General features: G+C 34.5%; 1 protein-coding gene across 1 annotated transcript in view; it reads left to right on the top strand.

Moving 5' to 3' along the window:
• The window catches only part of LOC149798875 (uncharacterized), a 147,182-nt gene that overhangs the window by 12,728 nt on the left and 110,940 nt on the right, over nucleotides 1–23,514 (top strand). The window contains exons 2-5 of the mRNA XM_089957790.1: nucleotides 9,435–9,585; nucleotides 15,210–15,312; nucleotides 16,627–16,715; nucleotides 17,987–18,107. Of these exons, the coding sequence (XP_089813916.1) occupies nucleotides 9,435–9,585; nucleotides 15,210–15,312; nucleotides 16,627–16,715; nucleotides 17,987–18,107 (464 nt within the window). The remainder of the gene's footprint in view (nucleotides 1–9,434; nucleotides 9,586–15,209; nucleotides 15,313–16,626; nucleotides 16,716–17,986; nucleotides 18,108–23,514) is intronic.

Here is a 23,514-nt window from a genome sequence, read left to right as displayed (position 1 = left end):
TCGTTTCCACAAATGGGCGGATCAACTAATGTTTGTGTTGGTAGCGTCGACTGCCACACTGGAATATTAAAAAATCTGCTGTTGAGAGTGCGAGGCACTCCGCGGACATACTTGAGAAACTCAACTGGCGGTGCTAAACCGTACGAATCAAAATAGATAATTCCACGTGGATCGATCGCGTAAGCAACCCAGTGAGTTCCCGGACCATCTTTGTTGTCGAGATTGATAATGCCAGTTTCTGGATTATTCGGCCGCGTCGGTAATTGATCTCGCATAAATACGCCTCTGAAATGTTTTACACGCAATTTTTTAACAGCATCGAGTAAATCAAAATTGCTCAACGGCGTTAGAATTTTTTTGGATACCATGATGGTGGAGTTCCTGGTAGTCTTAGACCTGATCCGCGAGTGGATCTCCCCTTTTTTTTCTTGTATCCTTTTCCCGTTGCCTTTTTTAGTGCCATTCCAGCTGCAGTTCCAACTGCACCTAACGCTGCAGCTTTTGCCGCTGCGCCGAGTAATCCTGGAATTGCAGCAGCTAGTATTGGGATGAGGGGAAATATTCCACCGGTTTTAGTCATGTCCTTGATAGCTGCAGCAGAGAAATCAAGGCGGATACCGGTTTTTGCTGTTAGTGCCTTATTAAAATGTTTAATCTGAGTATTAGTCAACGACAGCTTGTTTGGACCACCAACAAGTTGATCTCGTTTTAACGTTATTGATGTCCCGCACGTGCTTGCGTGTTTCGATTGCAATTTCTTCGTTTGACCGGAAGTCAAGGTGACATTAACATGACTGTATGACATTATATCCTAAGTTTGATTTTAATTGCGTTACATATTCTCGATTGGAGCGTCAATAACTCTCATTCGTCCGCCAACACCTTCAAGCAGCATTGCTTTATCGGAGAGTATAACCGCGACAGCTCTGAAACCACCAGCGGGAAACTCGCCCACGTTAACCCTGAAGTGTATATCAACGACAGATTGTTTTGTTAGATCCAAATGTTCCAGCGAAAAGTAATAAATCGGATACAGCGTTGTAAAATCCAGTTGTGATATCTGCAACCCGGTATCAATATTTTGATCACGTCCCATAAATGTCATCAAACGATGATACGCACGCGCGACCTGATTGTTTGTATAATCTATCAGTATGTCCTCAGATGGTTCTTGATGCCCGTTTATTCGCAGCGAAACCTCAGAGACAGTAAGTTTGTCAAATATCATATTCGATCGTGTTTGACTATTTACTCTTGCGCCATCCTGAAGTGCTATGAAAATATGTCGCGGTGCTGACACACCCTGCTGTGATGCTATGTGCCACGTGAATTGCCCAGCACCGGCACCCTGAATGGAATCTGTTGTTGTTGTCAACCATGATATCAATGATTTACCGCCTGTGTCCATGAAAGAGAGTAGCCGTTGCTCTTCAGTGATTGATGGGGACATTACTGGCATCCACAACGCAAGCTTGAATAATATTACTTTACCGGCAGCAACACCAGCAGTATCCTCTCGCCAGATGGCGTCAACGTCATCACCTTTTCGGTTAAGTACAACTGTATGATTGACTCCAAAAATAACCTTTCTGACATTTCTGCAAAATCCAAAGATGTGAGATAGTGGAATTGCGCATGAAAATCTCCTACGGTCACCTGATAACATTAATTTACGCGTAGCAAAACCAAGATTGTAATTAGGGTTGGGAAATGGTAAATTCTCTATTGTATCAACAGCAACAGGAGGAGCAGCACGACTTACTGCTTGTCTAAAAATGCTAGATCTATGATCCGGATGATCAGAATTATCCTTAGCGAACATCATAGTCGGACCAGCTGATCTAGTGTAATCATCTGAGTATCTCGCTAATCCCAGGATTGTTGTAGCAACGTCAACATTATCCTGAATTATTTCAATTTCTCTTCCGTCAATGCTGTATGAAGCACTTTTGAACAGCGCCATGATACCGTTGTTAACAAAACCAACTCGAACATTAGCTCCGTATTCTGTATTAGCGACAACATCTGTTACAAGTTCACCCGTGACTTCAAGAAATGCTTCAGCGGGCAGGAAATATCTACTTGTATCCTGGACTCGTAATTCAATTCGTCCGCGTTGATTAGGTACTGTTGCCTCATAAGAATAATACTGATAATCACGCACAGACTCATCTTTGAGTGTTGGTGCATCCATGTCGAACGCTGGATCAGATATACGTTTAAACATTTTATATAAAATTATTGCCTTCTAAAACGAAATCCGCTTCCTGATATCAGACTTGTATTTATTTGTTCGGGTGTTTGGGTTACAAGCTCTGCAAGTTTTTGATTGGCAGCCTGATTTATTACTTTACTGACGTCCGCGGGCATAAGTTCAGTACTGGCCAGTTTCACCGGTGGTGGTTTTTTTAATCTACGAGTTAACCGTGACAGTCTGTCCTTGATTGACGCGAATGCTTTCCCGGCGAGATCACCAACAGATCCAAGGGCTTTATCCTTAATGACATCAATAGCTTTCATCGACAATTGTTTTGCAATCGGTAATGCCTTAGGGGCTATTCTTGAAAACAAACCAGTAATTGTATCACCGAGACCATCTCCGTAGGTTGCTCTGTAGACTGGTAATCGCGAGTTTACTACGCGGACTTGTAACACACGAGCGTGTCCGGGTTGAGAATTGTGCACGATCATTTTATTTAATTATTGTTTCTCTAACTAAATTTGCTAGTCGCTGTGGTAACCGTCTGCGAGTTCATCAATGAGTCCCCGGTAAACGCCGATATCCATAATGCCACGCTGAAATAGTCTCTGACAGATATCTGCGGCTTCATTTATAATTTCCGGAGAGTTGTTTCCGGCACGTCTTCCTCCGATGAGAACTTCCAACCGTGATACGTCATTGACGATATTATCAGGACAGATGTGGTTGTTATATCCGCGACCGGTGTATCCTTTTCCTGTTTTCTTTAGTTTTGCTGATATTTTAACAATTTCATCAAATACAGATCTTTCCCTTTTTTCTATCTTTTCTATCTTAGAGTAGGTACTCTTTTTCGGTATTCCTTTTTGTAATTTTTCTCTTTTCTCTTTTAAATCTTTTAATTCATTTTGTAATTCTTTTATTTTGCTTTTCAGTATTTCCTCTTCTGATATATCGGGGGGGGGATGGGCAACGAAACAGGAGTGGTAAAATCATCATCAGGAGCGCTAGCCCCCATTTGTTCAGGTGATGAAATTTCAGGCACTGGATCAGGCAGTGTTATTGCGGGGTCTATTTTTAGAGCTGGTGGTTTCTTCTCCTGTAGTCTCGACTGTTTTTTCATTTCCTTTTCCTGTATTTTTTTCTTCTTTTCTTCCTCCCTTTCCTGCCTTTTCATTTCCATTTCCTGTATTTTTGCCTGCCTTTCCCTTTCCTTTGCCTTCATTTGTTGGTCTCTTAGTTCCTTATTAACCCCAATTACGCCAGTTTTTATAAAATTATAGGTATCATCAGTGCTAGATATTCGAGAAATACCTCGGTTTACTTTGTAAACATAATCCCTCCAATCAGCCAGGGTTATACCCGAGGCAGCTCCTGGTTTTAGAAAATCTTGCCGGTTAGGATAATTTAAGACAATCCAAGCAGAAAACTCCCTAAGCTCATCCACGCTAGTAAGTGGAATATTTTTTATATCAGTAATACCATCTTCGGTAAATTTATTAATAAATGTTTCCTTAGCAACTGTCACTACTCCGGCGGCACCTGGATCAACTACAGCACCTTCATCTGCCTGTTGCTGTTTAAGTTCTTCTATTGCTTGAAGTAACCCTCGTTTTGTTTTGGTAGGGTCAGCAGGATCAGGTTTTCCTACAATTGCAGTTTTAACTTCACCACTAGCTGCTGTAATAGGCTTAAATAATTCCTCCGCGGATGTTGCAAACTCAACTTGCGCTTCTTGTCTTGCTTTTAATTTTTCTCTGACGGAATCACGGACAGGAATAAATTTTTTAATCGCGGCTAGTCGTTGTCGTGCCAATCTAGTTGTGAGTGCTTCTCCGATATTTGCCATTATTTATTTATCAATGATTTAATTCCGTTAACATAAAAATGTTTTCTTGGAAACTCATTTCGTAGAGCAGCAGAGGGGGCGCAAACTACACCTGATTTTTCAATGATACCTCACCGTGGAAATTATGTCGGATACGAGTCGGATTTATTGAAGTAACTCGCGTTATATCAGCGGAAATACAAAGCATTTCTGGAAATGCGAAGCATTTCTCAAGGACATTTTTTTTTGTCCTGTATTCTGAATAAAAGTGTTATTTCGACGAAATAACGCTTCTATCGAATAGTTTCCGTGGGGAGGGCTTATTGTGCAAAAAGCTTTTGGTCTGTTCGCCCCCTCTGCTGCTGTAGTAGTAGTAACAGTAGTAGTACAGTAGTAGTAACAGTAGTAGTCGTAGTAGTAGTAACAGTAGTAGTACAAGAAAGTGTTTTTATCAAGATAGCTTATTATTTCCTATAACATTGAGCACAATCACACTAATGCCCATGTGGTATACTGATCCACGTTGTGATATGGTACGATAGAAAAAAAAAGATTTGGCTCCACACCCTGGGCCTCCCAATAAATGAGTAAATAAATTCATGCTCCAAATTATTCATGGTAGAGAAGAGTGGCTGCTGAGTAACCTATACATTTTGTTCCCAAAAACTATGTAATTTGTTTCTCGAATGAGAAGATGCTATGAGCGATGTTGACAAAGTTTGCCTTATCATCCAACATATACATATTACGGATGGATGGGTATGGAAATTTTTCTGGATACTGGGTTCACGTGACCGGCAGGGAAATATCTAGCCGGGTCGGTTTTTACTTGGTTGGGTTTCTCCACTCCCATTTTGTCTGATTTTCCCCCCTCCCCCTCTCTCACATTCATTTCTAACAACCATACAAAATTCTTTTTTTTTAAGTATGTTTTCTTACTGCTGTGGGAAGGGGGATGGGGCTGGCCCGGCAAGATGAAATTTTTTTCTTAAAACCCGGCCGGGCAGGTTATTTTCAGGTAGTGCAAAACCCAGCTATATCTGGGTGGCCGGGCCGGGTATCTGTCCATCCCGGCTTATGAAATCCGACTAGACCGAGCAGTGTGTGCTCTGTAAAATTTGCAATTTTCCATTTTGGTGTCATCCCTCTGAGATGGTGTCACCAGGTGCGGTCCGCACCCCTCGCACCCCCCTAGCGACGCCACTGATTACCGAGTAATTTAATGCTATTAAAATACAATTTTATTTTCATGACAAAATAAATAAAAATGTTATTATTTATTATACAAAACAATTGTGTTTGTCAAAAATTAAATGGAGTTCCGAAACCAGAAAAGAAAAAAAAAGGAATATTACTGGATACGCCGTCTTAGAACATTGAAACCAAGCGGTTAAACCAAGAAGACTAGAAATAGACAGCCATGCAGAAATAAAATTACTTTTTGGCAGCCGACATATTTTCTTTTAAATAATTACCGCAATTTGCCTATTAGTCACCCAATAGCCTATAATTAATACTATGACAATGAAATATATCCGGGATATAATTTGCGCTTACATAAATTTACATAAAAACAAGTGTCGTTATGGACCATCTATATCTAGCTCAATATAGAATATTTTCCAGCGTCCGTAACAAGTTGAAATAAACTAGTTGAAAAATAATAAATGTAAAGGTTTCATTCCTGTATAAATAGTCATGTAAAGTTTTGCAAACATAACCGTTTTTCTGTTTTATTTGTTTGTCTTGTCTATGTTTTGTATTTGCCTTTGAAAAAGACTCATTAAGAGTCGAAAGCGCTCAGGCTAATTTGATACTAGTTTTGCAGTGTTCGTTGTCATTTTATTGTATTTATCTTAATCAATCCCTGACACACGCGATCCCTTGCTGGATCCAGTGCACTAGAAAGGACTGTTATTGCCACGGATTATGGCCCTAGTGTCATTGCCAACACGGATTATGGCCCTAGTGTCATTGCCAACACGGATTATGGCCATAGTGTCATTGCCAACACGGATTATGGTCATAGTGCCCTTTACAACACGGATTATGGCCCTAGTGTCATTGCCAACACGGATTATGGCCCTAGTGTCGTTGCCAACACGGATTATGGCCCTAGTGTCATTGCCAACACGGATTATGGCCCTAGTGTCATTGCCAACACGGATTATGGCCCTAGTGTCGTTGCCAACACGGATTATGGCCCTAGTGTCCTTTACAACACGGATTATGGCCCTAGTATCATTGCCAACACGGATTATGGCCCTAGTGTCGTTGCCAACACGGATTATGGCCATAGTGTCCTTTACAACACGGATTATGGCCCTAGTGTCGTTGCCAACACGGATTATGGCCCTAGTGTCATTGCCAACACGGATTATGGCCCTAGTGTCATTGCCAACACGGATTATGGTCATAGTGCCCTTTACAACACGGATTATGGCCTATTTTTAAACGAACAGCCCCTTTTATAGCTAAACGTTGACTTAATGCATGCTTAGCGAAATGCAGCAAAATATTAGCAGTTTAGCGCTTTGTTCTCTTATAATTAAAAAAACCCATAATTATTATGTTATATTAAAAGAAGAAATGGATACTCCATATCGAATGTAACAGGACATTTTTAAATATCGAATGTGTTGCGATGGTGTTATTAGTGATACCAAATTTGAAACTTTGTGTCAGTTTTTGTGCTTGCTAAATCACTCTGAACAACTAGACAATGAGAGAGAGAGAGAGATGTGCTAACCGGAAAAGACCATAAGTTATCATGCTGTATAATGTTTCAGCTAAAGGCAAAACGATAAAAATGTATCACTAGACATCAAGCATCAAGCAAGTTGAAGCAGATAACATCTAAGTATATGCATACACTATATTTCTCAATGGCTGCTAATAAACCGGAAAAGACCATTAGATTACATGCAATCTTCCATCCGGTTAACACGTATATGACGTTGATGGCACGAGGCGTGAAAGTAATGTGACTGGTATCTATGCGCGAAAAGCAGTAGCGCCAGATTAGCGATGAAGGAAATCGTCTTCCCCATTTAGTATTCTGCAACATTTTGTTTCAGTTTCCGTCGATGTAAATTTGGTGTGTTTCAGTTTGAAAAGAAATGTAGAAGAATTTTTAAAACTCAATTGCGTCATGTGTATTGTTTGGCTGATTAATGTATTGAGATGAGAAGCAAGAGGAGCGATACACAGGATTTGCATAACTGTAAACCCATTCGCTTGTTCGCATTATAGGGTATGGCTTTAAAAATGGCTTATCCCGGGTTGAGCTCTGGAAGAATGTGCACATGCCTGTTGCAATCTGTTCACCCCTATCGTCCAGATCGACTGCCCCAACGTTATTATTTACTGTGCAATATCAGCTCAATATAGCATATCTGACATCTGACAGCTTCAATATTCGTTCAAATATTTCTTCAAACATCACTACAACCGTTTCAAACACAAAAGTAGTGCAGAAGACTTAGGATTATACGTTGCATCGACTGGAAAGACACAAATAGCACAAATCCCTTTGTCTCTTTAATATTATTTGAGCGTAATGTTATTTTATTGCCTTGATCTTCCCATACAACGCTTCTTTTTCCCCGGTTGAAATGTTTGCTCATTCGTAAAAAGGTCAAAAGGAACTTTAATGCCGGTAGGTTTATGTACCGCCTAACTTAGGTTATGTTTTTGCGGGTCCTACTTGTTATCACCTATGGAGATTGTACACGCCACGGCTACGGAGATGTGAAAATCCAAAGAACTATAGTATCACAACTGTTCCTTGAGACTATACAGATAAATATCCCTGTAATGACCATCTCAATACCGGACATCAACAGGAGCATGAACGAAATTACCCTTAGACTAGAAAACAACCTGTGATAATATACATTAATTGCCCTGGGAGAGGGGAGGAGGTCTGAAGATTTCTTCACCAAACGCCAGTCATGCACATTCTTCTCTAGCCAAGGTTGTTAACATATCGGAACCTTGGCTAGCGAAGATGGTCATGCCCTCGTGGAACATGGTTTATTGCAGGTGAACAAATCTTCATGTCACCCCAAAACAAGTAGAACAATTTGATTTTTATACCTAAATCAAGCAATACACGGAAACACGATAACGTGAGGGTGACCACGATCACGTGATTGCATGAAGGAGACAAAATTACGGAGTGAGATACAAAATTTTGTTCTCTAACACTTGATATTATGTGTGCCAATCGTTGGCATTGTAACATTTATGAGGTATACTAATCTAGGCTGGTGCTGGATTGGTTTTGACATTTTTATGCTATATTTGTACGATGAATGTAAAACAAAATTGTTTGTGTCCACTCAGATACAAAGTGTGACTGTTGTTTCATTAGAAAATATAATTTCTCTATCCAAAAGTAATAACGGTGCTTTTTGAAAGTGTATACATTTTTATCCAATACTACACACACAATTTATCTGAGGTACACCTGCTTCGGTGAAACTTGGCGTGAAAATAACAGTACTGGTTATTCTTTCAAAGTTTAAATGCCCACAATTATCAAACCAGATATGATATTTGAAATGCTTTACATTCAAAACTATTTCAAACTTGATTGGACTATTTACTATTTTTAACTGGATTGGACTGTAAACTTTTATGACATATCTTTGCTTGTTGTGATTCAGATGATCTGTAAGATAATGAAGTCGTCTCTTCAACTCAGACTTTGACGGCTTTCATTTCTGAAGTCCCTCATTTCTGGTCAGTCGTGTGTACATTTACTTTTCTAAGCTAGGGTGCAAATTCTAGGCGTATGGTCAACACCAGTCACTGTGATGGTGCTCAAAGATTGTGTGGACCTCAAATAAACAGAGGAAAACTAGTTCAAGATGGCGATCAAACTATTGGTGATTAAGCATCGAAGCCCCCCTCAGGAATCCAGAGCTGTAGCATAACACTGTCACTGTTTCACAGACATAAGTTGTTCTTCTCCCCACCAAAATATTTGAAATGGTCTTTTTTTAAAATAATTTTAATTGCTGTTATTTCGATACCATAACGAGAAAAAGGCGTTCGATGAATCGTATTCCAGACTTTAAAAAATAGAAAACTACAAGAAGCTGAAGAATATGTGTGACTTGTGACTATGTAATAATAAATTATAACGAATTTCCAAATAACATGAAAGTTACTGAAGGTACTTGAACACTTGTTAACTTGCTTGAAGGTTGACTTAAATGCTGAAGTTTTGCAGTTGATTAAAGATGTTTCGATATGTGTAGAGAACTGACAAGTAGACATGTCAACTCAAATATGAAGAATAAGTTTCAGATTCAAAAATAGTGCGAACAAATCAAGCATTATTAATTGTTAAGTGTCTGAAACGCACTCACATCAATTATACATTATGCATTATTTCAGTTTTGGCTACTGGGATCCTGCCGGGGTCAAGTCCTAATGGCGGAGCTGAAGGACACGTACCACCTGAGTCCCATGGACATGACAGGGATGGAGGTACCTACCAATCTAACCATAGATCAAATCATCTTGAAGGCCATGGGAGGAATATGGGGTAACTCAGTCTGTCTGTTTGTCTGTCTCTTTCTCCAGTAGATATTGAGCCTTTTTAAGACAAATACCGTTGACTAGAGGTGTTTAGTTTAATATTGACGCTCCTCGTCCGTCCATCTAGAATCATCTGGTCGTTCGTTTATGAAAATGGTTTGGGGCTTTAGATGGTAGGTTATTTAGTGCTGAAGAAATTGGAGTAACGTGCCTTTGCTAAGACTTCAACCCGGTGGCCAGCCTGGCGTTATCTGATGGTGGGATTCAAACTGGCGCACTAACCACTGATCCACCGCGAATTATTCTAAGTAACGTAGTGTACATGCACACATACACACGCACGCACGCATACATAAATACACACATATATACATACATATATACATGCATACGTACGTACGTACAGACATACATGCGCATATATATATATATATATATATGTGTATATATATATATATATATATATATATATATATATATATATATATATATATATATATATATATATATATATATATATATATATATATAGAGAGAGAGAGAGAGAGAGAGAGAGAGAGAGAGAGAGAGAGAGAGATACATACATACATACATACATACGCTAAAAGCACAAGGAATTATTGACGAGCAAATTTGAGACGGTAATTTCCATTTTTTAGCTCGCCTGGACCAATTAAAATCCAATTTGACATTTGGCAGATATCATCCTGGCATGAAGGTCATTAAGGTTTTAACAAATGCTGTATATACTCATCTAATATGGCTACCATTACTAACAATGGGCCCTCTCCAACTTTAAAGTTCTACGTCTCAAAAAACACGAGACAGAATTTAACCAAATTTGAACGAAAACATTCTCTCATAAATGCCTGCAAATTTTCTACAAGTGATGTCAATTCGCCTTTAAACGTGGCTGATTTTACAAACCAAAGACTTTCAGACATACCAGATTGGAAAAGCGTCATCAAATGTACTTATAAACCTCTGCAGCTTATAACGGTATCTTCAGCAGTAAGAAGTAAGACTTCTCTCTTATGAAAAACAACTGAACGGACTTTGGACGGACAGAAAGCATATTGACATGAAGTCAGGTGTGCACAAATATCACGCCACTCCGTCATCAAATATGACTGCAGTTCTAAAACAATAATGCCAATATGTCAATAATTATGGCCTGTGTTCCTGTGTTATAAAAGCTAGAACAAGACTTCAAACGACTACTCATAAACCACTGAACATAATTTTTTAAATAAAACTTGTCAGCAATCTCGCGTAAGGTATCACTTCAGTAACTGAGCTAATAAGCTGGTATTACGTCCTATTGTACTTGTAATGAGTCGATTTTGTTTATTACAATTTTATATCCATGTAATTCAGGATGTCTTTTTGAAAAGTTAAAGTGATTCTGTATAGGCAGTCTTGCAACATTTAGTAATTTCTGGAGTTTTCTCCCTTGGAACATGACTTGGCTGATCTGGAAACTTACGGTATCACTTCACTAACTGAGCTAATCAGGTGGTATTGTATCATAGTATAGTCCCTACAAAAATCATTAATAATTTTCTTTGACTTTCCTGGCATTTAAAAAATTCTACTTGCATTCAATTCAAAAAAGCATTTTATTCTCAACAGAAAGTAATTTGTTTGCTGAGATCATCCCCTTGTTTTTTTTTGTTAGAATGTCTAGCAACCATGTATGTTGTGCATGTTGCCAACATGTAAATTGCACTTTCATTTACAGCAATTTCGTTGAAACGCAAGATGAAATGTATGCTGATTTTTTGATAGGATGTGTCCAAATAAGTACAAAACATAAGTAAAATAATCTAAGTGTATTGGAAATTATAACTAATGCACTGGATTTCATAACAAATTTAGAAATATGAAGGAAATATGAAATGAATTTAATTAGTGTAGTATTACTTTCAGAGTATCTAAATCATGCCAATCATTTATTAAACATTTCCACCGTTATTAAAAAATTCAAATTATTTAAGCCTACGTTTCTATTAAAAAAAAAAGTAACTAAACGTATGTCGACTAAATTTGAGAGAGCATTTTGTCATAGGTTTTTCAGTTTTGTACAAATGATGCCGACCGCTGTCAAATATAGCCTCCGTTGCCTAAAACAGATAAAAAAATTTCGCATGCATTTTGACAAATAATGCATAATGGAATTCGCCCAATTTTACATGAAGTACTCTAGTAGGAATGTCTTTTGAGTTTGTACGAATAATACCAAACTATATTTAAAACGGTCATAAACAATAAGAATCTACATAATCAATAAGAATCCATATAATCAATAAGAATCTATATAATCAATAAGAATCTATATAATCAATAAGAATCTACATAATCAATAAGAATCTATATAATTAATAAGAATTTACATAATCAATAAGAATCTATATAATCAATAAGAATCTATATAATTAATAAGAATCTATATAATCAATAAGAATCTACATAATCAATAAAAATCTATATAATCAATAATAATCTATATAATCAATAAGAATCTATATAATCAATAAGAAACTATATAATTAATAAGAATCTATATAATCAATAAGAATCTACATAATCAATAAAAATCTATATAATCAATAATAATCTATATAATCAATAAGAATCTATATAATCAATAATAATCTATATAATCAATAAGAATCTATATAATCAATAAGAATCTATATAATCAATAAGAATCTATATAATCAATAAGAATCTATATAATCAATAAGAATCTATATAATTAATAAGAATCTACATAATCAATAAGAATCCATATAATCAATAAGAATCTACATAATCAATAAAAATCTATATAATCAATAAGAATCTATATAATTAATAAGAATCTACATAATCAATAAGAATCTATATAATTAATAAGAATCCATATAATCAATAAGAATCCATATAATCAATAAGAATCTACATAATCAATAAAAATCTATATAATCAATAAGAATCTATATAATTAATAAGAATCTACATAATCAATAAGAATCTATATAATCAATAAGAATCTACATAATCAATACGAATCTACATAATCAATAAGAATCTATATAATCAATAAGAATCTATATAATTAATAAGAATCTATATAATCAATAAGAATCTACATAATCAACAAAAATCTATATAATCAATAATAATCTATATAATCAATAAGAATCTATATAATTAATAAGAATCTATATAATCAACAAAAATCTATATAATCAATAAAAATCTATATAATCAATAAAAATCTATATAATCAATAAGAATCTATATAATCAATAAGAATCTACATAATCAACAAAAATCTATATAATCAATAAGAATCTATATAATCAATAAGAATCTACATAATCAACAAAAATCTATATAATCAATAATAATCTATATAATCAATAAGAATCTATATAATCAATAAGAATCTACATAATCAATACGAATCTACATAATCAATAAGAATCTATATAATCAATAAGAATCTATATAATTAATAAGAATCTATATAATCAATAAGAATCTACATAATCAACAAAAATCTATATAATCAATAATAATCTATATAATCAATAAGAATCTATATAATTAATAAGAATCCATATAATCAATAAGAATCTACATAATCAATAAAAATCTATATAATCAATAAGAATCTATATAATTAATAAGAATCTACATAATCAATAAGAATCTATATAATCAATAAGAATCTACATAATCAATACGAATCTACATAATCAATAAGAATCTATATAATCAATAATAATCTATATAATCAATAAGAATCTATATAATTAATAAGAATCTACATAATCAATAAGAATTTATATAATCAATATCTACATAATCAATAAGAATCTATATAATCAATAAGAATCTACATAATCAACAAGAATCTATATAATCAATAAGAATCTATATAATCAATAAGAATCTATATAATTAATAAGAATCTACATAATCAATAAGAATTTATATAATCAATATCTACATAATCAATAAGAATCTACATAATCAATAAGAATCTATATAATCAATATCTATATAATCAAAAAGAGTATATATAATTAATAAGAATCTACATACTCAATAAGAATCTATATAATTAATAAGAATCTACATACTCAATAAGAATCTATATAATCAATAAGAATCTATATAATTAATAAGAATATATATGATCAATAAGAATCTATATAATCAATAAGAATCTACATAATCAATAAGAATCTGTATAATCAATAAGAATCCATATAATCAATAAGAATCTACATAATTAATAAGAATCTATATAATCAATAAGAATCTATATAATCAATAAGAATCTACATAATCAATAAGAATCTATATAATCAATAAGAATCTATATAATCAATAAGAATCTACATAATCAATAAGAATCTGTATAATCAATAAGAATCCATATAATCAATAAGAATCTATATAATCAATAAGAATCTATATAATCAATAAGAATCTACATAATCAATAAGAATCTATATAATTAATAAGAATTTACATAATCAATAAGAAGCTATATAATCAATAAGAATCTATATAATCAATAAGAATCTACATAATCAATAAGAATCTGTATAATCAATAAGAATCTATATAATTAATAAGAATCTACATAATCAATAAGAATCTACATAATCAAAAAGAATCTATATAATCAAAAAGAATCTATATAATCAATAAGAATCTACATAATCAAAAAGAATCTACATAATCAATAGGAATCTACATAATCAAAAAGAATCTATATAATCAAAAAGAATCTATATAATCAATAAGAATCTATATACTCAAAAAGAATCTACATAATCAATAAGAATCTACATAATCAATAGGAATCTACATAATCAATAAGAATCTGCATAATCAAAAAGAATCTATATAATCAAAAAGAATCTATATAATCAAAAAGAATCTATATAATCAATCAGAATCTCATTTCAATTTATATATAGGTGTATATAATGCCAATCTTCCCAAATATATTGCCAACTTATTTAAAAATAGAAACAAATGAGAGAACGACTTCGGAAAGAATTCAGCATAACTTGACCTTATTTGACAATAAACATCCTGTCACAAGACTTTTCAAACTTGTATAAACAATGTCGATCCGTTAACAAATATGGCTGCGGTTGCTAAAAATAGTAAATATCTTTTTATGACTTCATCATAAAAAAACCTTCAACAGAGTTTTACGAAATTTGACCCCAAAATTGCCGGTGAACAGCCTTTCAAAATTGCATTAATGATCCCGATGCACTATTAAATATGGACGCCGCTACAAAAAGAATAAAATCCATTAACGACCTTTGTCTCAATAATCGCCAAACAGCACCAAATTTTGACAGAAAGCAACGTAATATGAGGGCCTTTAAATTTTGGACGGAAAGCATCATGATATGAATGCTTTTCAATTTCGGACAGAAAGCATCACGATGTGAAGGCCTTTAAATTTTGGACGGAGAGCATCATGATACGAAGGCCTTTCAATTTTTAAAACAAGAAGTAATGCTTGCAATTTGACTGTAGCAATAAGTTTCAGCTTATCTCAGCCTGTTTATATGAAACGCTATATTATCTAATTTTATTATACTCCTTCAGCTGCCAGCAACTTAATGTCGAACGATGGGCATGTTCTGTGTGAATTGGATATGAATTTGACTGAAGCTCAATACCTGGAACTTTACAGAGTGCCCGGCGGCAAGTATGATAACGCATATTTGAACATAAGTATGCACAGACATACACCATAACAAAGAGAGAATGTAACACCAAACAATATTCAGCTCATACATATTTGGAAACCTATATTAAACTTTAATTTTTTATCCTTGCAAACTTATTATTCAAAAAATCACAAGAGTATTAAACTACTAATTGATTTTTGTATTTATGCTTAGCTACAATGTGTAAAAAACCGTACACTGTTATCCACAATATAGCATTTACATTTAAAGATTGTGTAGTATACATTAAAGTCTGCCATAGCAGACACATTCATATTAAAATAAAGCCTGACATAATGGACACCTCCATATAAAGCCAAAGCCTGTCATAGCAGACACCTCCATATAAAAGTAAAGCTTGCAATAGCTGACTCCTTCATACAAAGCTGAAGTCTGCCACAAGGGACACCTCGATATAAAGCTGAAGCCTGCCATAGCTGACACTTCATATAAAGGTAAAGCCTGCTATAACGGACACCTCCATATAACGCATATCGGCTCGTAAAGAACGAAACTACTGGACAAATTAAATAGTTTTACTTAAATATTTAACTTAATGCAAATGGGACAAATTTTAAAGCCTTCATATCATGATGCTCTCTGTCCAAAAACAAAATGATTATTTTGTTTCGTCGATGCATAATAATCAATCACTATCTGAACATATCGGAAATCTAAAACCATTTAGTTATAAAAATTTGGCGCTGTGTTGAAATCCCATTCTATATGAATGCTCTAGAACCAATTCCATGACTGCATATAGGAAGAAAACGTAACTGGATGTTTGGAAATATGACAAACAAATAAATTTATGATCTGTAATGGAAACAGTTTTGCATTCATTAATATAAATATTATACCTGTAAAATAATGAACAGGTCTGGTGACCATTGTATGAGAAAGATCATATCACACTCTATAATATAACTTAAATGCACTAACAATCTTTAAAATATATACCTTTGTTTCTGTTAATTGTGGTCTGTCTAGACAAACTTAGCGTTTGAAATTGGTCATCTGTCTTTACACACTGTATATTCCTTTTAATGGTGGGAAAGAGACAGTTCATTAGCAACCTAATTCCTTGTTTGTTTGCAATAATAATAATAATAATAATAATTGTTTTTATTATTATTATTATTATTATTATTATTATTATTATTATTATTATTATTATTGAAAATAAATATACTAACACAGCAAATGTACTTTAAAATTCTGAAATATGCAGATTTGAGCATTGGTTTCATCTCTATATTACAAGGCTACATTGTTTTTTTTGTTTTTTTAAGTACAAGACAGAAACGTAAAGCGACAAGGAATCCAGTCCTGCGATGGACTGATAATACTATACCCTACAAATTTGTCAGCAACCATTTCGGTAAGTATTTGGGGAAAGCATGATGAACTATTCGTCATTTTTATAGAAAATATGAATAGGACAATCGAAGGAAACAATCATTTTTATCTCGTGCATGGATGGGACAATCGTAACAAATAGCCGTAACTTGTTTATGAGATATGAAATGGACAAGGGTAACAAACAGTCGTCATTTTTTCAATCAAATACGGATGGGACAATGGTAACAAACAGCCGTCACTGGTATGTGAGATATGAATAGGACAATGGTAACAAACATTCGATATTTTATGCCAAATATTGATGTGACAATCGTAAGAAAAATTCATAATTTTTATATATAACATGCATGAGACAATGGTAACAAACAGTCGTCATTTTTATCTCAAATATGGATGGAACAATGATAACAAATAGCCGTCATTTATATATGAGACATGAATGGGACAATGGTAATAATCAGTCGTCAGTTCTATCTCAAACATGGATGGGACGATGGTAGCAAACAGTCGCCATTTTTATCTCAAACATGGATGGGACAATGGTAACAAACAGTCGCCATTTTATCTCAAACATGGATGGGACAATGGTAACAAACCGTCGATATTTTATGCCAAATATTGATGAGACAATCGTAAGAAATATTCATCATTTTTATATTAAACATGTATGAGACAACGGTAACAAACAGTCGTCATTTTATCTCAAACATGGATGGAATAATGATAACAGATAGCCGTCATTTGTATATGAGATATGAATGTGACAATAGTAACAAACAGTCGTCATTTTTATCTAAACCATTGGTGGGACGATGGTAGCAAACAGTCGTCATTTTTATCTCAAACATGGTAACAAACAGTCGCAATTGTTGAATCATATATTGATGAGACAATGGTAATAAACAGTTCGTTTATTCAAATCAGAAATGTAATCTTCGTGTCACAAATTCTAAGCTCCACATTTTGACAGCTTCAGTATTATGAACGCGAAGAGTGGGGTTTACATTATTCTAACTAAATAGATCAATTTAGTCTACGATCTTCCGTCGATACCTTCAACACATTTTTCTATCAGTTGTCAAAATAAGCCTTTTCTTATTTCACCACAGTGAAGCATTTTTCTCCCACTGTTTAAGGAGATGTTCGTGTCCACTCCAAACCCTAATTAGAGATAGTCATATCAGAGGGAATTGTTACACACGAGGGTATATAATTTAACGTAAGACTTATCTAAGCAGTCACGTAGAATGTTAAAAAACAAGTGCCTTTTTCCGTCACTTGCATTAACAGACCTGAAAGAACAATACATGATCCGACAGGCGATGACGGAGTGGGAACGTTACACGTGTCTGAAGTTTCGTCCTTCTACTTCCGATGACAAGAATCTAGTCCGGTTCCAGAACGGACAAGGGTATGCATATTTTCTTATTTTTAAAAAGTATATTTTCTCCATTACAGAAAATAAATTATGGCTCTAACTGGGCGAGGATAAGCATATCTTATTCGGTTTTAATTTCATTTTAACTGAATACTGTTCTTACACAAACCCATAAAAACCCTTCAGTGGTCCTGATAAAAGCCCTTCAGTGGTCCTAATAAAAGCCCTTCAGTGGTCCTGACAAAAGCCCTTCAGTGGTCCTAATAAAAGCCCTTCAGTGGTCATAATAAAAGCCCTTCAGTGGTCCTGACAAAAGCCCTTCATTGGTCCTAATAAAAGCCCTTCAGTGGTCACTCTAATTCGATCTGTCTTATGTTGTGGAGGTCTTTTACTTTGTAATTTATTTTGACTGATATAATTTGTAAACCACTTCACACCACGGATATCAGAATAACGTTATGTAAAGCTTCCGTGGTCGATCGGATGTTTGTATAAAACTCAAAGTCACACTGGCATACGCTTTGGAGTTTTTAAGCAGTTTCTGGCACACTCCGAGCATAACTAGATTTTAGCCCATTTCAATGGCTGATTGTCGACGAGGAGTGCCGAATAAATTGGAATATCCTTATGAGTTTTGTCAATTAGTACTCTCAGTATCTTTAGCAATAAGAGAAGGTTCATGATATAAAAAATTAAAATAGTCTGAACCAGGTCTTGGTGATTTTGTTTTACTTCTTAACACCAACTTCAAATTATTTTAATTTTAGTTTTATTTATTTCATTTTTAATTTATTTTATTACAAAACCAATGACAAGGTAAAGTGGAGAGGTTAATGAAAGCACTAGCTTATGATAAATAAAACAAAAGCAACATAATATATAATATAAACAAATAGCGGTTAGTACATTTTCAAAGCATCACCAATGAAAAAATACAGCCATTATTGTTTTTGTAAAAGGGCGAAGTTCAATAACTTTTCGAACAGCATTAAAAGTTACTTGTAATAAATCCTGGTATTAGATGTTCAAGCTTGTTTCATTAAATAAAAACTTAAGAAGTAAAGAGCAAGCCCAAGATGGTGGAGCGTGGTTTTCGAAATACATTTAACAGAGTTATTAAAATTCCTTGTTAATTACGAAATGTGGTATACCTTTGTGTAAATGCCTTTGAAAATATAATTTCTGATCATATCCGCCTTTCGGAATATGTTTTCACTCGTTCCAGTGTCGTATCTAGGATATTGGGGCCCATATTTGTAAATAAAATATCTTTGTAATATTTTAACAGAAATGTGAATAATAAAAGACCTAGGAAGAAAGATACCTGTATGTAGTTCTTGCTGTAACAATATACGTTGGCTATCAGGAGTTACTTCCCTTAAATTTGGCTTCCAGTAAGATATCTGGATTATACATGTAGGTTATCAGCAGTTACTTCACTTATACCCAGCGTCCCAGCATGTATTGCACACATATATGTTCAAGACCCATCATTTTCTTGGCTATCATTGTTTCTTCCAATTCATCCTTGTTACTTAATAAGCATAAAAACAGTTATGTGTTCACTAACATCTTGTGCTCATTTGTATTGTGTTTAAAAACATTTTTAAACATCAAAAATAAAAATCTGAAGTTGATAGCAAAACATCTGGTGAATATCAAACTTGTACCTCAGTGGACTAAGGCTACTTCATCTTATGGTATGGCACAGCATCTGTCATTCATCATGATTCTCTGAGCAATTGCCTTTGACCACTCTGAAGACCATATTTCTCATATGATTTGGAGCAAACTGCGAATGAAAACTTATTTCATGATCATCTTTGAGTTCAGATATGAGCAACAATTATATATATTATTGTTATGATCCTGAATTGGTTAACTTATTGCCATTCTGGAGGTCATATTTCTGATATAATTTTGATTGAACTTGGAATGTAACTTTATGTAAATAATATATTGGTTCTCTTTGAATAATAACATTGTCTATTCATTTTAAAGAGGTTTTGGATGCCATATTTTTCTGGTCCAATCAAGCTGGAAACAAACTTTGATCTAGTCTGTATCCTGGACAAGTTCAAAGTGCGTATTATGAGCTCATATCTAAGTGGCTGGAGGTTTCTGATTCAGCTTTGGAATACAAGTTTATATCAATATCTTGGATGATATCAGATATGGTTGGTATCCATATGTATTACTGAGGTAATCTTGCATCTGATTTGCTGGCTAGCTACCACTCTGGAGGCCATATATTTCAGATACAGTTTGTATTGGACATGAAATATCTGTTAAAAACAAAGTCATATGGACAGCGTTCGTTTGCATACCAGGGCCCAGCAGTGTGGAATGAACTGTCCACTGAACTTAGACACAAAGACACAGTGATCCCATTCAAGAGTGCTCTCAAAGCTCACTTATTTCGACTGCAAGAACAAACTTAAAGACCTAATAATGTTTCCTACCTTAAATATTCTCAGCATGTTTTTTTAATGTTTTCTAATTTCATGGTGTTTGATTTGTAATCATATCATTATATGTTTTTTTATCTTATAGGTGTTGTCTAATGTTGTAAAGCGCTTAGAGCTTCTAAAGATTAGGCGCTATACAAAGTCCTCATTATTATTATTATTATTATTATATGCGTGACCCTATGCAAAGCGTACCGATGGGACCTTGCTAAATCTATAGTGTAAGAAAATAATTAGTGGACCCCTGTACTTTGCATACTCTTGCTGTATGGTACTTATGACTCCGACTCGTCCTAAATCCATTATAAGTCCATTTGTATGTACTTCGTAGCATCATAGTTACCTTCCAAGTTTTGTTATAAACGGAATTTAAAAGAAAAGAAATTACCGTTGATTACAAGATCTGTATATTGCAAAGCATTATAGTCGAATGTTTAGTGAATTTGCTTTCATCTGCTTTGCGGATATTGACTTAGATATCTAAGGAAACTCATTCTTCATTTAAAATGGAAACAAGGCGCTTTCATGTACAAATCAAAAGTCCTGATATGTTCTTCGGAAACGAGTTTGTTATTTTATTATTTTTTTTGCCCAATCGTAATATAGCTGTCACAATCTTTACGACAACCATTTATATGATTTGGCAATCAGACAATACAAAACCTGTTTTTAAAAAGTACATGGAGAAATGATAAACAAATTATGTCGGTAGAATTTCTGTTCAAGATTCACGATGTTATTAATATAAGATGTAGTGTAGAACTTGACGGAGGTGTATCAACACAACTCATGACCATTTCAAGGGAGTCCAGATTGGCCGAGTGGTCTAAAGTGCTCACAGTAGCCGATCACTGCCATCTCACCTCTGTCTGCGTGGGTTCGAGTCTCGTATTTGGAAAACAAACGGACAATCTCCATAACGTGATAACATTTAACATATGTCCAGATGGAAATAGATTTCCTAATTTCATATTGTTTGTCGTGAGGAAATTAATTGATAGTGACCGCATCCGGTCAATATCCAAATGGAAAAGCATCAAACAAACCAAACCTGTCTATCATGCTTGAGCTATTTAAATGGCTGATGTACCAATTCAACAACACCAAAATGAAAAGCAAAAAGCATCAAACTAACCAAACGTGTTTATCGTAGTTTTACTGTGCTAGAGTTTCCTTCAAGCGAGCAAAATGTTCTTGAACTTTTCAAAGATGAGTTAAACAGCACATTTAGTCATTTATTTATCTTATTAGTATTGTAACACATTATTTTCATCTCGACATATATTTTACCGTTGTTCTTTTCTCAACTGATCCATTTGCTTCCTAAACAATGAATTGCTCATCTTTTGAAAAAGGTCTTGTCAGATATCATTTTCAATTGTCACGTTTTGTCCCAGAACAGTACTGAGTCCATAACACTTTTTTAATATTTCAATTTATTTCAATTTTGTGTCTGTAATACATTGAGATTTTTCAAAAACACAATAGAACACACAAAAACACACACATACACGCACATAGTAAAGTATATGGAAACTTAATTCATGCTGATAGTTTATCAGTTTTACAACTGAGCCCTCTTAAGACATTATAATTATCTACTGAGTCGTCTGTACATCCATTTATAGTCTGAAAATTTTTATGGAACAATCAGAACAAAAGAAACTTCATAATGTCTTTGCTAATGCAATTTTTTTTCTTCTTCTTTTTACACATTCTCGGAGACTTGTATGAGTTTCGTATGAGTGGATAACACCTATCTATGTCAGTATATGTTTAACTAATAACTATTTAGATCTGTGAAAAGATCTCATTTTAACCACTGTAACCCCTAACAATTCAAGCCTTGAGCTTCGGCGTAAGGTTTAATAAAATCCGCAAGCTAGTAACTGAGTGCTTGGCTCTGCTGATTATGGTGCTTCACCAGCAGTAAAGAACAAGAATCTTTCTCAACTGTGATGCCTTTTACTTACCTAACAATAAGGAACTTGCATAGTTTGTAGTTTCTAAGCCCAAGCAAACTTCACCAAGTCCCTGTGGTTTTTTTAAACCGATCACGTCTATTTAGGCATTATGGGATTGAGAACTACAAGCAAAATTTACATACCTCCAAAAGTGAAGAGCTTTACAACATGCGAACCTACGCACCTCCGAAATGAAGATTTGACAACGAACGTGTTCCAATAAACAATGACAATTTTACGTTTAAAAAAAGCACATATTAACAAACTTTAAAAAAAAAGAATTGTGTGCTTAGTTCAGATTACTTCCATTAGATGTATTAGACTGACTTCACTACGTCGTTAAACTTAACAAGGTTATGGGGCCATGTGTTTGGAACTAATTTGTTGCTGTTAACATACAAACGAGACATCAGAGTTGGTCGGTGTAGGGATAATAACCAAAATTGGATAGTATATCGCCAGACAGCAGAGTCACTTATTTAGCGACTATGGTGCAGAGTGCAGCCCAAGGGCACCGGACCTCATTACCCCCTGTGACCTTTCAGACCATAGTGAGGTCGGAGGTTAGGATTATCATCAAGCCATTAATTAGTAAGTACAGAAACTTCGCATGAGCTATATTAGCGGTTGTCCACGCCCATCATTGAGTCAATGCTGCCTAATGGCAACACGCATGCAAACCTCTTCGCATTTTATATCAATCATCATCTGCATCACAAATTATATCGATGGTGTAGATAAATTTGCATCACTACACAGGTATCTCTCTTTGAACACATGTTTGAAGTGAAATTCCATCTATTGCAGAAGTAGTATAGTGGGGCACATTACGGACAATCGAAAGCCAAGTCAAAAAAATTGTAGGAACGATTACGGACAAGGTTTTTCAGACTACTCCTGGGTACGGTTACGGACAATGGGAATTGAACATGGGGAATATTGGGGTTGTATACTGACAAGAGAAAGTGAAGTCGTTGTATAGGGACAATAGGAATTGAATAGGTAAGG

This window comes from Sinohyriopsis cumingii, chromosome 5 (assembly GCF_028554795.1).
Source record: "Sinohyriopsis cumingii isolate HCF-2022 chromosome 5, ASM2855479v2, whole genome shotgun sequence".
NCBI classification, from domain to species: domain Eukaryota; kingdom Metazoa; phylum Mollusca; class Bivalvia; order Unionida; family Unionidae; genus Sinohyriopsis; species Sinohyriopsis cumingii.
The sequence above is the reverse complement of the archived record's forward strand: the minus strand, read 5'-3'. Positions and strand labels throughout refer to the sequence as shown.